We start from the raw sequence: 16,068 nt of genomic DNA, 5'->3' as shown, positions 1-16,068 counted from the left end.
CGTGGCCTCCCTGGCACTTTGCCCTGGTCACTCAAGCCAACTGCTCCTGGCTGAGCTAGCAAGTAGGAATGCCTTTAACCAGCTTGTAAAAAATTGCGTTTGAATCACATTTTTTACCAGCCTACAACATTTCCCACTTGTCTTGCCACACGTGGTGTCATAGCCAAGGATGGGTGTGAACACAGAGCATTGGTAGTGGCCCCAAATAAAGACCACTGGTAGTAGGTTGTGAATTTCAGGACCAGGAGGCGGGCTTGGCTGCACCCTCTTCCTTGAAGAACCTAGGTGGTTCTGCTGAAGAGCAACTGTAAATACTCAGCCCTAAAACGACTGCTATTAACAAGACATGGAGTGCTAAACACACACACACACACACACTCCCAAATCCAAGCTGACCCTTAAACTCAACATATTGGCAATGATTCACCCTAGAGGTTTATGCAGCCGTGGCATTTATTTGCCTTTGCAAGGGCGCCTGAGTAGAAGAGATTTTTGTGGAGCTGGTCCCACAGTGGTTGGGGAGAGTAGCCATAGTAGATTCCCTCCCTCTCTGGGTTACTTATGGCTGTTCAGGATGTTTCCACTCAGTAGAGTCATGAAAAGGGATTCTGTACCATTGCTGTGTATGAGACACATGCATTCCATGGTGACCCCAGGGGACATGCCCACACAGAACAGGACGTTTAGGATCACAAGTAATTTTGAACCTGTAGTTTCACTGCTGTAACAAATTACCAGAAATTTGGTAGGTGAAAAAAGAAATCCCACATATTTATTCTCTTATAATTCTGGTCAGAATTCCAAAATGGATCTCACTGTGCTGAGATCAAGGTGCTAGAAGGACAGCATTCCTTCTGGAGACTAGTGGAGTCTAGCCTTTTCCAGCTGCTAAAGGCCACCTGCACATCTTGGCTTGTATCTTCATCTCCCATCTTCAAAGCCAGCAAGAAGCATCCCTTGAATGCAATACTACTGTTTCCTTCCTGTAAGGACCCTTGTGAGTATATTGTGGATAATCCAAGACACTCTGCCTATCTCAAGATCCTTAACTCAATCACACTGGCCAAGTCCCCTTCGCCATGTAAAGTAACACTCATATGTTCCAGGGACTAGGACATGGGCACCTTTGGGGGTGATTACTCAGCCCACCACATCCAGCTCCGGGTGGCTGTGAGCTCATGCAAGACCACTGGTGGACAAGCGACTGTATTCAAGGATTGGCAGCTCTTGTCCCTCCTCTTTGTCTGGCTGATCTCTGCAGCCCAGGTGATCTCCTTACCTTGGAAAGTGCCTGCCCTCCACACCCGTCCTGGTACTTGGCTGGGGGCTGCTTTCTGCTTGCTCCTCAACAGTTAATTGATTTCCACTCTGCATGTGTGTGTCTTCTCCAGGGCAGAAGCCAGTACATCTGTTTATCTCCTCCACTGTGCTAGCATAGGGTCCTGCAAGAGACAAACGTTAAATATTTCTAAATGAGAACAAAGGTAGCTGGAAGAGTGTTGGGACACCTGGGCACCTGGAACAGGAAACGGGGCCAGGCCCTGACCACTCCCAGCCCTTCTGAGGAGGGAGGGAGACAACCCCTCACATCCCCCTGACAGCCAGCCTTTTCTAGTTAACCCTACCCTGAGCCTGACCTGGTGAGAACACTGCCTCTGGCCAGCGCCACTCTGGCAGGTGCTCTCAATCAACTGGCTAAACAGACCAACACACTGAGTACCACCTCTCTCTCCTCTACTACTTAACCCCCTAAAGTGAAGTGTCCTTGTGCAAGGATCTCCTTGGGCCCCACAGGACGGGGCCTGATCTGAAGGTCACTGACTTCTGTTGCGTAAACTCTGTCCGCTCCATCTGGCGGGGCCTGAGAGAAGGAAAATGCAATAAAATAATTCTGGCGTATAATGTAATACGCTGATGCTCTCTCTGCCTGGCACGTAAGAGCAGCGCAACCATTTTTATCCACACATGAGTTGTTTACTTGTCTCCAACCAAGCATGACTCATAAAACTAACCTTATCAAATAAAGACATTCGCTTTTACTGGAATGGTGTGACATTTATGCTTTCTTACCAACTGTGAAGGCTGGAGGGGACATTTAGAAGCTGAGCCTGTTAGGCCAGTGAAACCCAGTGCAGGAGGGAGGGGAGATCAAAGTTACCTAGGAGCTCTTGACAGCTACAGGTGTGCCCACTGCCCAGCCCCCAACCTGAGAACTTGGAGTTCAGAGTTGTCACCACTGGTTCTAAGGCAACGTGATGGGACCGTGCCTAGCAACCAAGGGCAGAAGGATAGGGACAGCATTTCCCCAAAGCACAGGGTTTTCTTTCCTGTAGGTTAGTTTCTGGCAGATGTGTCTTTGGAGACTCTCAGAGTAACTGCATTTCTGTGGCTTCTCTCTCAGCTCATAGCAAAGTTTCTGTGGGACACCATCCCAGCTATTCCATTCGTGCCACAGTTCTGAGTGGGTTTAAAAGGGGTGTTATGTTTCTAAAATGTGTTCTTGGTATAAGTAATACCTATTCTCCATCCCTCATCAAGTTCCTCGGGTTTATTCCCAATAGTTCAGTGACTTTACTTAAAGGTAGTCCATACAGGTGCTGGAGGGAAACCTCTGACCCACTGACAGGGCAACAAAGCTTTATGTTGTACAGTAAACAGCTTTGTACTGAAAGTAAGCCATGACTTTGTAGAGCTGCTATTAGAATGGTCAGTTCTAACTTTCTGGTGCATATGGAAATGTCTTTATATGGCAGGGTAGCATCCATGGAACAGGAAGTGAGGAGTGAATTCTCTTCACAAACAATTTTAGCCCAGACTGTCTCCTTCAGATGTTTCTGCTTGAAAAGAGCGCATCCCACGTCATCACGAAGTGTCTCGCCTGCACCCCCAGAAGCAGAGGACAGACCTGCCTCCTAAGTTTCCAAGGCAAGCATGACCTGATTTATCAGACGCCAGGTCACCAAACTTGGATTAATGTTCCTCCACCTAATTTAGTCCTCATGACACCCTCAGGCATTTAGAGAGAACTAATTGTCATGTCCTCGTTCAGCTGCATTCTAGTCCCTGTCACTGGAGCGACTTGTCACTTCCTACCCCACCCTTAGAACTTTTGTGGTTTTCCTCAGCATCCAGAGAGAATTTCTCAAAGTGTGGCCCTTGGACCAGCCGCATCAGCATCCCCTGGACCCCGTTAAAATGCACATTCCCAGGCTCCACCCCAGATTTACTGAATTGAGAGCCAGGGTACAGCCAAGCACCCTGTTCTAGCCTCCAGGAGATTCTGTTGCCATTCAAGTTTGAGACCCACTGCTGTAGAATCAAGTCCCTCTGGGAGACCTCCTCTAACCTGGCCTCCGCCCACCATCCTGACCGCAACTCCACGTCTGCCCCTCCGCTCCCTTGCTCACCTCCCCCACCCGGCTGCTTGCCTCCTGTGCTGAACACCTCCTCCCTTTCTCTCTGCTTGTCTCAGTCCTCGGCTCCCCGGAGGTTTCACCACCGGCACTGGCTCTTGTTCCCACTTCTCCCTCGTTTGAAAGGCTGCACCCTGGGGACCCTTCCAAAGTCGCAGATCACCTTCATTTCCATGCAGTTGTGGGTTGTACCTCCAAAAAGAGGTGTTGACGTCCTGGCCCCTGTACCTGTAAATATGACCTTACTTGGAAATAGTCTTTGCAGATGTGATCAAGGCCAGAGGACTGGCATGGGCTCTATGACTGGTGTCCTTCTAAGGAGGCCTCACAAAGATAGGGAAGAAGGTCACTTAAAGTCAAAGCTGAGATCGGAGTGAGGCCGCTGCAGGCCGAGGGCTGATGGCAGCACCAGGAGCTAGGAAGAGGCAGCGGAGGATTCTACTCAGTCTCAGAGGGCACATGGCACTGACAACACCTTGATTTTGGACTTAAGAGTCTCCCAAAGCTGAGAGAGAATCCACTTCTCTTGTGCTAAAGCTCCCGGTTTATGGTACTTCGTTACAGCTGCCCTAGCAAACTCATACGCAATACACATGCCCTGCCCACTGCCTGCCTCTCAGAGGTATGGCGTGGTCTTGTGTACAGGTACCGTGGTGGGAAGCACAGTGCCCCGCTGCCCCGCACACACACATGCACACACATGCACACCTTCTTAGAGAGAGGCTGCTGCTGTGTAAGGGAAGAGCAGGAGCTCTGGAGCCTGGTTTTCTTACTCACCAGATCTGTGACTCTGGACAATCCTTTCATTTTGGGCTCAGTTTCTTCATCCTTAAAATGGGGATAGCAACAGTCTTTACCTCCAAGGGCCCTTGTGATGTCATGAGTGATACACTGGCCCTGTGTAAGAACCACATGCGGCATGAGAGAGAGCTAGCAGGATGCTTTATACACAAGCAGTGAATACATGCTTGGTATTGATTTGATAAGGATTGGAGGGGCATTTTTTCTGCCAAGAAAGTACACACACACACACTCACACACACAGTGTGATGAGTCCAGTCCATTGAGGGCATTCCTTATACACTTTTCTCAGACAGGACATTAAAAGTGGCCTGTCTATTCCCCAGCTCCCAACTGACTGCAAGCAAAGCCCCATATCCAAGTGCAGACCATTCTCCTAGGGAACACATTATGAGGCATGGTACGCAGAGGGTATGCCTGGGGAGGGCTGGGGAGCCGCTGGATTCTGCCCTTATTCATGGCCAGTGGCAGCAAAAAACAAGACACCTAAAAAATAAATAAAACACACAAAACCAGGTTAGGACCTGAACCATGTCATTCGAGGTCCCTGATCGCCAAGCCTTTACTTCTAGGCAATAGTGCCTAAGTACTCTCTTCTATAGACAGCAGAACCACCTAAGCCAGTGTGGCTCTCCTCGGTTTCAGTTACCTGTGGTTACCTGTGGTCACCTGTGGTCTGGAAATATTAAATGGAAAGTTCCAGAGATAAACAATTTATATGTTTTAAACTGAGTGCTATTCTGAGTCATGTGATAAAGTCTCTGCCCAGGACATGAATTAGCCCTTGGTAGCTGTAGACACCACCCACCATTAGTCACTTAGTAGGCATCGCGGTCATCAGATATTTTAAGAGAGAGAGAGAGAGGGAGGGAGAGGCCACAGTCACATAACTTATTACAGTATATTGTTCTATCTGTTCCATTTTATTATTAGTTTTTATTGCTAATCTCTTACCATGCCTAATTTATAAACTAAACTTTATCATAGGCATGCATGTATAGAAATAACACAGTATATACAGGGTTCCAGGTATCCACTGGGGGTCTTGGAATGTACCCCCCTCAGATAAGGGAGGGGGGGTGACTGTAATTAAAAAGAAATCTGTAGCAAAGAGCTACTAATTCATTCCTTCAGATTATATAGTCACAAGGTCATTTGCTTTGTTTGCTGACTTGTTCTTTATATAAAGAGCCTTATTCTGGAAGATATTAGAACAACGTGCTGTGCCTCTGGCTGTGTTTTAAAAAAGGGATGTGCAACTTCCTAATCTGGTTCGCAGATGGACAGTTTTGGCAGCTGGGGATGGAAGGAACTTGGGCTGTGACCCGTTGGGACAGGAACACCCTTCATCTTGGGGAGGAGAGGGGCTGCCTCGTCCCCAGCACCAGGGTGGCTCTTACAGATATGTCCACGTAGCTTCTTGGTTTTTAATAATAACCCCGCTCCACGCAGCTGCAGCAACCTGTGTACAGGGCAGAGGGAGGACTGCCTGACCATGATCTTCCAGATTCGAAGCCACACAGCGTGAGCAGTTTACCACACTCCTCAAACCTAATCACACTGACCGTGTGAAAAACAAAGACACAGGTTTAGGATATGGGGTGGGGCCATCCATACTGAGTGGCTTGGGATTTAATGTTTTTAAATGACTGTCTCTCTTTTTCAAAACCTGTTGGTCCAGCTGCAAAGCTGAGGGAGCGACCTTTTGGTTCAGGTCCCTGGAGGCTCCTCTCTGCTGTTTATGTATTTATTCTATTTTATCTCTTCTTCTATTCACCCCAACCTCCCAGGGGCGATCACACGAAAAAAGTCTCATGTGTATTATTCTGCCCGTATTTAATTTTGAAAACGTACATGGTATGTATGCCATGAGTATTGTTTCTGTTTTCACGCACAACGTTGAGGGTCTATCTGTGGGCCATGTGCGTGGCTGGTTTGCACAGAGCTCTGTGGCAGCGTACCCCCTCCTCCCCGTTTCCCCGTTTACCTGCTCTCCCGCCCCCAGGAACGTGCCTCAAGGAGCACCCTCCTATGAGTCCCCTGTGAGCGCTTCATCAGTGTTTCTCTGAAGACAGACCGTACGTGAGGTTGCTAGAGCGTGGAGGCCGGTAACTAGATTTGACTGAGGGGGCCAGACTCCCCTGAGCTCAGCAGGACCAGCCTTCCCAACCCAGCTGACAGCTGGCCCTCTCCACTTTCTAATTTATTGCCAGTCTAACTACTGTACAGTGACACCTCGCTGCTCCCTTGATTTGCATTTCTCCAGTCACTCATGCATCTTAGCCGGCCCTCAGAGCTCTGTGAGCACGAAGACATGTGACGTACTTGGAGCAGTCCCAGCACGGGCCCCGCAGGCTGGCTGGCTGTCGTTCTGTGCGTACAAGCATCATTAAATGTGGTTAATTTAATAATATTGTCTTAATATAAAACTTGTATTCTAGTGATCGTTTCTGATCTTGAATTACAAAACTGTTCATGTTCACCTTCTAGGAGGACTCCTACCTGTCCACCCCATACTTCTCTGCATTTCCAACCCTCACCTTGGTTCATCAGCTCCATCAGCTAGCCTCCTGCGGCCTCTGCACTCACTATGGACACCTCCTCACTCCAGCACCAGCTCTCCATGGTCCCACTAGAGGGGCCTTCTCAAAATCCTTCCTTCTTGCCCAGGGCTTCCTGTTTCTCTTCAGATGAAACTCTCACAGTGGCCCACCTCGTCTGCCTCTTCCTGATCCTGGCTCCCCTCTTTCTGGCTCCTCTGGCTGCCCCTCTGGGCTTCAGTTCCCCGTTCCTTCTGAAGCCCCCTTGTTCCTTCCATGTGGAGTGATTTCCCAGCTCTCCTCCCCCAAGCCCCCAAAGTCAATTCTTTTTTAATCTCCAGGGTTCAGCTTAACTTCCCAATCCCCAGGCTGGATCAATTCTCTGGTTATCCTTTTCTAGCTCTTAAGTCATCCGTAACCAAATAATCAATTCTCCAGTGATCTGTTGAAAGTCCTTCTCCCCACCTGACTGCCCAGAGGGCAGGCCCGTTTCTGTTCTGCTCGCTGGACCCCTGCACCTAGCACAGTGTTCCCAATAGGTAGCCGCTCATTATCTTGGAATAATTTCAACCCACAGCAGAGCAAGACACTTTGTTCCAGATGGAGGCCCTGCAGGGCGTGGCTGCTGCTGATCTCAGGAGACCCAGCAAGGCCGCCTCAGTGGAACTTATGACTCAGTGGGAGATAAAAGGGATGCATCTTGATCAGTGATAAAGTACAACTAAAAATATAGAAATCTTATTTTGAACAAAATGTAGGCGCTGTTAAGAGTGCCTACTTAAAACAAAGTAAGGAAATCCAATCAGCAAAGACTGGATTATTATGCTGAATTCAAAAGGCCAGGCTGCATGCTGACCCAGCTCAGAGGCTTAGCTACCAGTTCTTTCCCCACAGAGAACAGGCACCTCACTGGCTTCCGTGTGTTCCAAAAAAACTGTTGAGTCAAATACTATCTCAAGTACTCTATTTAAAATGAGCACAATGATGTCATTAATAAAAAAAGACAATTTTTGTCGTTGACATAAGAAACATCCAGGCCTGTAGAGAATTTCTGTAAGAGCTGGCCTGAGCCAAACTGGTGACAGATGCTGGGAGGAAGATCTCACGTGCCCTGGACAATAGCAGCTCCTTTCATACACTTGGAATTAAGGAGGGGGCATGAGGACGGTGACAGAGAGGGGAGAGAAAGCAAGCCCGGATTGGACTGCATGACAGTTGACAAGGGCACGTGCTCTCTTGTAGGTGGTTATTGGAAAGGTGTGCTAACCTAGATGCCCAGAAACAATGAACTGGACGTGCTTAAGGCAAAGATAAGCCTTTTACTAAAACCTTATATGATCAGATCTTTTCCCATCCACATGTTGAGCCCTCGTGTACAGCAAATAAGCATGCCGCAATTTGATGTTGATGTGACGGTGGGTGTTCCTCAGAGTTCTCGGAGTACACATCTCCCCCAGAGACTGCCTCAAATTCAATGGCTTCAACCACTTCTGAAACTGCAGAAGTCAGTGTTCCTGTTGCCCGTCACTACCAGAACCAATAAGTAGAGACAAGGATTGAACCTTTCTTTATGGGCACTTCATTCAGATCACCGGTGATCTGAGAAAACGGCAGGTTATGTGCCCTCAAAACCATCTTAACATCTCATCTCAAGCCAACCTTTTTATGAGGAAAAGAAAGGGCAGGTAAGGGGTTTGGAGAAAAGGTTAATTGGGTAAGAGTTGCAGCCTGGCAGCAATTTTCCTGGCACTTCTTTACCTGTTATTCGACAATTCTTTACCTGCGTCACAGACGTGCCCTCCCTGGAACACAGTGGCTCAGATGCCTTCTCCATCATCACTCGCAGACCCCTGGGGCACAAAGGCTGAATTGCTTGTCAGCCTCCTGGAGTCACGTCATGCATTCTAGTTCCTGGAATAACATGCACTTAGTCACTTAAGCCGATCAAGTAAGATTAAACTCTAACTTCTGAGTTCCCCTGTCACTCCTACTGAATTTATGTACTTCTATCCATTCAGCTGCCTCCTGGAAGGCTCCAACGTCCCCCAGCACCAAAGCTTGTACCTGCCAACTCTTCTTTCTCCTTCTCTTCTCATGAATGGCCTCACCACTGACCCCTGTCATCCTCCACCTAGCAGACTGAGGGGCGTCCCTGACTCCTACATAAGAGGCCTGCACTCAGGGACCCCAAACAGATGTGAAGGGCAGACTCCTAGGTCCTGCAAGCAGTAGGTGGGAGCTGAACCTCCCACCCCCCAACAGCGGGCTGGTGCAGGCAGCCATGCAGGGCATAGACCCTACTGGCAGGCGGGTGGCTGCCTTCTGTACATAGTAGGTGTTTGTGGGGGCCAGCATGGCTGAAGGTGTCACAGGCAGCAAGCCCACAGTTCTGTGTGTTCCTCTAACTTGGGCGGGGGGAGCGAAGACACTGAACTTCAGGAGAGGAGACTGATGCTCGGGGAGGCCGCACTTTACAGCCTTTCCCTGCTCACTGGGAGCCTCAGGGGCAAACCCAATGAAAGCAGCCTAGACAGGTATCCATGTTTTCATTTTCCCATAGCCCCAAATTGGGGCCCGACTTCGGTTTCTGGCACAGTGCCTTCTCTCCCTGTGTCCATAGACTTTAATGATGATAGAAACAGGGAACAGATACTGAACGTTTACCCTGACCCAGGCACTGTCCTAGCTGTTTTGAAGCGGTGTCTTAACTCTTCATAATGTCAGCGGCAGGAAAGGGAACCGGGTGTTAACCTTGGTTCAGCAACCGCACTCCTTGAGTTCTGGACAGGAGAAGAATTCAGAGCCAAGACCCATAACATAAGAGAAAGTTTACTCAGAAAGTCACAGAGGTAGAAGAAGTGAGCCGTAGAAGAAATGGGCTCAGGAAACAAGTTACAGCAAAAGAAGGGCCCTTGGACCTTAAAAGTTGGGGAGAGAGATAGGGTCTTGAGAGAGGAGGAAGCAAACCAGAGGGAGGAGAGATTCAGGTGTGCTGGGGGTGGGGGAGGGGTGTGGGGGGTGGAGAGTGTGTCTCCTCAGAGTCATGGTCCCCTCTGCTTGGTTTCGCTGCTTTTCTGGGCCTGGAGCTGAAACACAGCTGAGGCCCAGATGTCATCCGCAGGAGCTAATGCTTAAGGGAGTGGTCATGCAAGGGCTTGTAGCTTTGCCCCTTGCTGGGCACCTGGGGCTCCCTGCCCTGGTGACACACTACACTGGTCCCATCGCTCCTGCTCTGCTCGTGCCTAACTGCCTGCTACAATAACACCCTGAGCCCTGTAGTCAGCCCTTTGAGTGCCGTGCGTAATTCAAAATTTGGATCAACATGAGAAAAAAATTATATCAATATATAACCTGAGGTACAAAAAAAGAGAACAAAATATAAAATACGAATTATTCCATTGTCGTTCACATTTATAGCCATTGAAAAAAAGAGTCACTGGGAGCGATGCTGGCACTCAAAGGGTTAGGTTTACATTACTGGGGCTCCCGTAGACTTTGGTATCAAGTTCTAAGTCCTCTTCAAAAAGAAATGAGTCTTTCCTGACCTTGGGCCACATACCCCAGCCATCTCCTAGCTTCACCGACTCCTTGGAGGGCCAGCCCCTATACTCTGTTGACATAAGAAACGTCCAGACCCAGAGAGAATTTTTTTAAGGGTTCATTTGGGCCAAACTGACCACAAATAACAGGAAGCAAGATCTCGGATGCTCTGGAGGGAATGTCAGGAAGATGGCAGGAAGGTGGGAGGAAGCAATGGCATTCTGGGAAAGCAAATGCTTCTGGGATTTCAAAGGTGTGTTAACCTAGATGCACAAGAAAATGACCTAACACCTTTCACTGAAGATGTTATTTATGGCCTGGTACACGACCAGCCACCACAACCTGGTCAGTAGGAATTTACAGTCAGATCACCCAGGAGGTTCCTTTCCTTCTTTTCACCCACACTCCAGTCCCATGCCTTTGCCTGGCCAGCACTTGCTTCTTGGAGAGTGAGTTCAGGCCCGCCTGCTCTAGAAAGCCTCCCTAACCCAGCACCCTGCACAGGCAGCCCTCGGCCACACTGATGAGTGACACGGATGAGCTGTGCTGCGAGCTGGTGACTTGCCTGTGTCCACTCTAAAAGCAGGTTTCTGAAGCAAGACTGGACTGGACTGGATGCTAGGCTTCTTTGTATGTCCTGGGTGCCTGACGCACTAGGGGGCAAACAGTGAATGAGTGAGACGATAGACTTGTGTGTATGAATTTTGTAAATTGAGACCAGTGTTTCAATTTATACCAGAACTTGTTTCAAGATTGAAAATGAGCCCTCAGCAAACTGCTCCTGGGTGCTGGATGCTCCCTTACCCCCAACAGCATCTATACACACACGTGATTAAAAGTTCTTTGCATAAATAACTGCCACAGAATCCTATCCCTTCGTTCTTCAGTTTCCCAGAATTTATTTTAAGAATCTATAACAGTAATGGATGATATCTGGTTTATTTGAGATAAGATAATCCTGTTCAGTGATTGTGTTCCTGAGCAAAGAGACAAAGGAAATTGATGTTTCCAAAGTTTAACTGAATCAGAATGATACGAAATAACTGGCTCCCTGCCACACAAAGTTCTTTCTTCTCTATACAATATTCCTTTTACTGAAGGATCATTGTGCTTTAATATATATATATATATATATATATATATATATATATATATAAAAAATATTATAGCCAATGAGATAAACACCTTCTAAATTTTAATGATTTGGGTATGTATACTCTAAAAATATGCATTGGAATCAACTTACACGTTTAAAAAGGCTGACCATACACTTCCAAAGTTTAGAAGATGGCTGCTTGTGGAAGCTGAAGAAGGGAAGGAGAGACCCTAACAGCTGAGTACCTGCCACAGCCAAGTGTGGGCATGGCTGGCTCCCCGTTGTCCTTCAGGCCTCGGCTGCTGTCTCCTCCTCCCAGGCACCTCCCCTGACCACCTGTTGACACGCACCCACACAGGGAAAAGCCCTGAGCCTGAAAATCTACCTCTGTAAGGGAGGACTGGGGAAGATGGAAGATGCAGGACACTCCAGTCTGGCAACTGACCGAGTTTATTAAGGGAAACTTACATATAAGGCAAGTCTTGAGCAGCGGAAAGACGAGATGGTTATCCTCCATGCCACTTGGCAGGTGCTAATGAATGATAAAGAAAGGGCAGGATGGATTGGGGGGCAGGGCGGTATCAGATAAGGGGAACTGCCTTGTGGGCTTGCCAGGGGCAGGACAGCAGCAGGTTGGGGAACCAGCGCCACTGTGGGGCTCAGGGAGAGGGTGGATCAAACCTGCTCTGAGAGGACGTGGGGAAGCAGTGTCTGTTCTGGCCTCATCCGGCTCTCTGGTCTGGCAACGGCCACCTTACAGAACAGCCGCTCCTCCACACCATCCCAGGGAAGGAAGCTGCTTCTGCCCCACCACTGCCTTTCTTCAGTTATCACCACATGAAAACCCATTGTTTATTACTGGGTTCACCTTTGTTGCCAGACCCCCATTCAGCCATGAGCGGGAGGAGGGAGAACCCGGCCTGAGTCCCACAGGGATGGGCGCAGCCCAGGGCCAGGATGGGGCGGGGACAGGCACTGAACAGCTGGGGTGAGAAGGAACTCACTGCAGAGCCCTGCGGATACCCGTCTATTCTCACGTAGCTGCTCCCACAGTCACTTCCAGCGAGCAGGCAAAATGGCATGACCAGACCAAAATACGGGACCTTTCCTCCTGAAAAAGCACAGATAGTATTCGGGTACAATGGCTGCAGCCACCATTCCCACGCCATGTTCTCCCGAGACGGTGACTCATGGGAATGAAAGTGTTAGCAGAGCTTCCACGAGCTCAGGCTCCATTTCTGTATTTCAGATTAATTCAAAGAAGGAATCTCAAGTTGACCTGGTGTTCACCACTGAGCGCTATAATGCACAGGTAAGCTGCCATAATTCCTGAAGTATCTTGTTAGCAACTTGGATGAATATATTTTTTAAAGAGTAAGAATATAAATATACAGTGAACTGGAGGGTATGTGTTTTTTTCCTGTCTTTGTTTTCTGTTTGTTTTCAGGAACCAAGGAACAGAGCTAGGCAGGAACTCAGGATTCTTCTCCTTCTGCAGGGCTGCATTTAAAACAGCCCACACAGCACTCACTCCTCCTTGCGTGCCCCCTGGAGGCACTTTCACAGCTCCCTCTGGTAGCCCTCTCTAACACCCCAGAGTCCTTAGAATGATTCACTCTCAAATGTCAACCTGTTCCTCTTCCCGTCTGCTGGTGACATTTCTTGTTAGCAGACCAGCATAGCATGAGGCCAATTCCAGAAGCTTCCTTACATAGAAGCATTCTGTAAAATACAGCAGGACCATGCATGCCACAGGCATCATCAGCTTCTCTGCAATTCTTGTTGTTGTTTTTTTTAATCCTCACCTGAATATGTGCTTTATTGATTTTAGAGAGAGAGGGAAAGGGAGGGAGAGAAACAGTGATGTGAACAAGAAACTGGTCAGTTGCCTCATACGTGTCCCAGCTGGGGACCAAACCCGCAACCTAGGCGTGTGCCTTTCAGTTTATGGGATGACGCTCCACCCAAGCAAGACACACCAGCCAGGGCATCTCTACAACCCTGACCCAGCAGGCCATAGTTTGCCAATTTCCTTTTCCCTGTCCTCAAGAAGAGAGTCAAGAGAAAACACAGAAATAGGAGCCAGGTGAACTTCCAGGTGCTGGGCTGAGCTGGGAGACAGCAACAGGGTGGAATGAGACCAGCCCGAATCCTCCCTGCATGCTGCTGTCCAGGTAGCCAGAGGTGAGCTGGCAGAGTCCAGCATTCAAGTAGCTTAGGTGGCAGAGTTTCGGAGGGGAAGCCATGACCCCCAGCCCAGTGCTTCGATGCTCTGGGGAGAGGGCTTGCCTGTATTCAGAAACAAGTCCTAGCAAGACAACATTAGACTCTGACTTTGCTAATTCACCTAAGAATTAAACATTTTCTTAAAGCATTAGGAAGACATCTTTAATTTCTAGTATCACAAATGGAAAACGTTAGCTTACAGCTAACGGAAAACAATTCCTAGATTATTTTGACCAACAATGTTTCTCTGAAAAGCACAGCTAGCTAATTGAAATGTTTCATTTCATGGAGTGAGGCGAGTCCTTTCATCTCCAGACAACTGCTTTGATTCTTTGGAGCTGTTTTGGGGTAAAGAAAGGAAAGAAAAACAAAAAAAGGGGTGATACTTGTTTTTTTCTTCTTCCCTGAAAATGGCTTTGACATCAAAGGATGTGCCAGCCGTCTTCTGCCTTTGATAAGCCTCTTCCTGATGCCCCCTCCTCTTTTTCTACATTGCACTATTTCTTAGAATTTTAATGCACCATGGAAATTGCCTCTCATTCAAAACCAGCACTCGCAGGAGGAATAGCTGTCCACTGGGAAGCCGAGAAGCAGATCCAGTTTTAAAGACACATTGTTTCCTTGGGGGCTTTTCTCCTAAAGGTTTTTTTTTATTGTTGTTTTGTTTTTTTGGTTGTTGTTTTCATTGAGATTCCACCCAGTTTAAACAACTGAAAAAATGAAAAGAACTCAATGCTCAACCAACCACATTATAACAGGAGTTCTTAACTTGGGCCCATGGACCGGTCTGAGTGGGACGATGACTAGCGGCCCATGAACTTCCTCAAATTGTAGGCCCAGTGTTGATGAGATGCACATATGTGCATTTTTTTTCTGGGAATATGTGACCTTTTAAAAAAGGTAGAGAAACACCGTCCTAAAAACGAGTCATACATTTGATGCCCACTGGATGCAGCCCTTCCCAGCACCAGGTGTCTCTGGGTGGGATATACACAATGCTCAGCACACGCACATTTAGAGTGAATGCAAACACACATACCGTGGTCACGCAGGTAGTTGAGTTAGTCCCCTCTGGGTGACCTCTGCCTCCACTGTGTCCGGATTAGATCTCTGAGTCAAGACGTGGAGTTCGTACAGAACCAGAGCCTTGGTGTCAGACAGACATGAGCTCAAGTCCTGGCTTCCTACTTCCTAGGGGGAGACATGGAGTGGCTTCCTCTGTAAACTTCAGTATCTTAATCTGTAAAATTGGAACAAGAAGACCAAGTTCATAAGGCAGCATGAAGAAGTTGCCATTTTGTTAATAGAAACCAGCTTCACCTTCTGGTTCAAGTTAGCAAGCCTGAGGTCCAACGGAGCATTATGTTGGTCCACAGAAGAGAGGAAAGTACTCGCTAGCCTAGACATCTGACCCAAGCAGTCCTCACGAGACATCAGTGGTGCTTCTTTGGAACAGGCCCAATATTATTTTATAAGGGCTCCGTCAGCAAGTGGTTTACATGACAACAAAGAGTGAAGGACTGTTGTGTTCAGCTCTGAGCATAAAAATCACTTTTTAAAAAGCAAAGCCCCCTTGGTCTGATACCACTGACAACCTGCTGTGTACAGGAACTTTTCAGTCATGTGCGTTTGTGTACTGGGGTGGGTGGGGAGTGAGAAGGAACCAATCTACTTAATCCCCAAATCTTTATTTCAGGAAGATGAGGAACCTTTGGGTAAATGTTCTGCTCGAGTGATTTTCAAGAATGAGAAACCCAGACCAGCCGTTAATGTCACCTGTACACGGTTCATGGAGAAGAGCAAAAGACAACAAGAGGATTACCTGCTTTACAAACAAATGAAGCAACTTAAAACCCCCTTGGAGATAGTCAGCATACCTGGTATGAACCAGTGTCTGGAATTTCTATATTCAGGAATGTATGTGATTACAAAATCTTAAAAGAATGATCATTTAAATTGTTATCCCCCCAATGGCACTTTAATCCAACTCTCAATGCGGTATACCTCGTTACTGAAACAAAACTCAGAAATATCTATCATTTTCCAGTTCTTCACCTCCAGTACAATATAGGATCTGTGCCCTTTCCAGCTCCCCAGATGAGGGAAGGGCAAGAGGTGAATCTCCAAGGAATTGGTAGAAGTCTTTGCAGCAGGACACGCGTGTAGGGGTACACTTTTCCAGGTAGAGTCCAGAACCTGAGATGAAATTTCTAGAGGTTTCTGGTGGTGGCTTTGGAAACTTGAGGTGACAAGACACCAGCCAGGGCCTCTACTGTGCCCATCATGGCATTCCGCGCCAGGGCTAAGTGAGCCGACCTACTGTCTCAGAGCCTCGCTGGGAGTCTGCAATGGAGTCAAGTTTATCTTATTTTAGGACAAGAGCTAATGGGCAGTGGTGCCACCTCTAATCAGAAAGGAGCCCTGTCCTCAGCTGAAGCGAAGCAGAGCTCAT

The 16,068-nt window shown here is 48.0% G+C and overlaps 1 protein-coding gene across 1 annotated transcript in view; it reads left to right on the top strand.

Annotated features, from left to right (window-relative positions):
* RARRES1 (retinoic acid receptor responder 1) overlaps positions 1–16,068 on the top strand; it is a 32,967-nt gene that overhangs the window by 6,404 nt on the left and 10,495 nt on the right. Inside the window, exons 2-3 of the mRNA XM_090273226.1 lie at positions 12,640–12,702; positions 15,313–15,496. Coding sequence (XP_090129352.1) covers positions 12,640–12,702; positions 15,313–15,496 — 247 coding nt within the window. The remainder of the gene's footprint in view (positions 1–12,639; positions 12,703–15,312; positions 15,497–16,068) is intronic.

This window comes from Furipterus horrens, unplaced genomic scaffold (genome assembly GCF_987537825.1).
Source record: "Furipterus horrens unplaced genomic scaffold, mFurHor1.1.pri manual_scaffold_1, whole genome shotgun sequence".
Classification (NCBI taxonomy): domain Eukaryota; kingdom Metazoa; phylum Chordata; class Mammalia; order Chiroptera; family Furipteridae; genus Furipterus; species Furipterus horrens.
The sequence above is the reverse complement of the archived record's forward strand: the minus strand, read 5'-3'. Positions and strand labels throughout refer to the sequence as shown.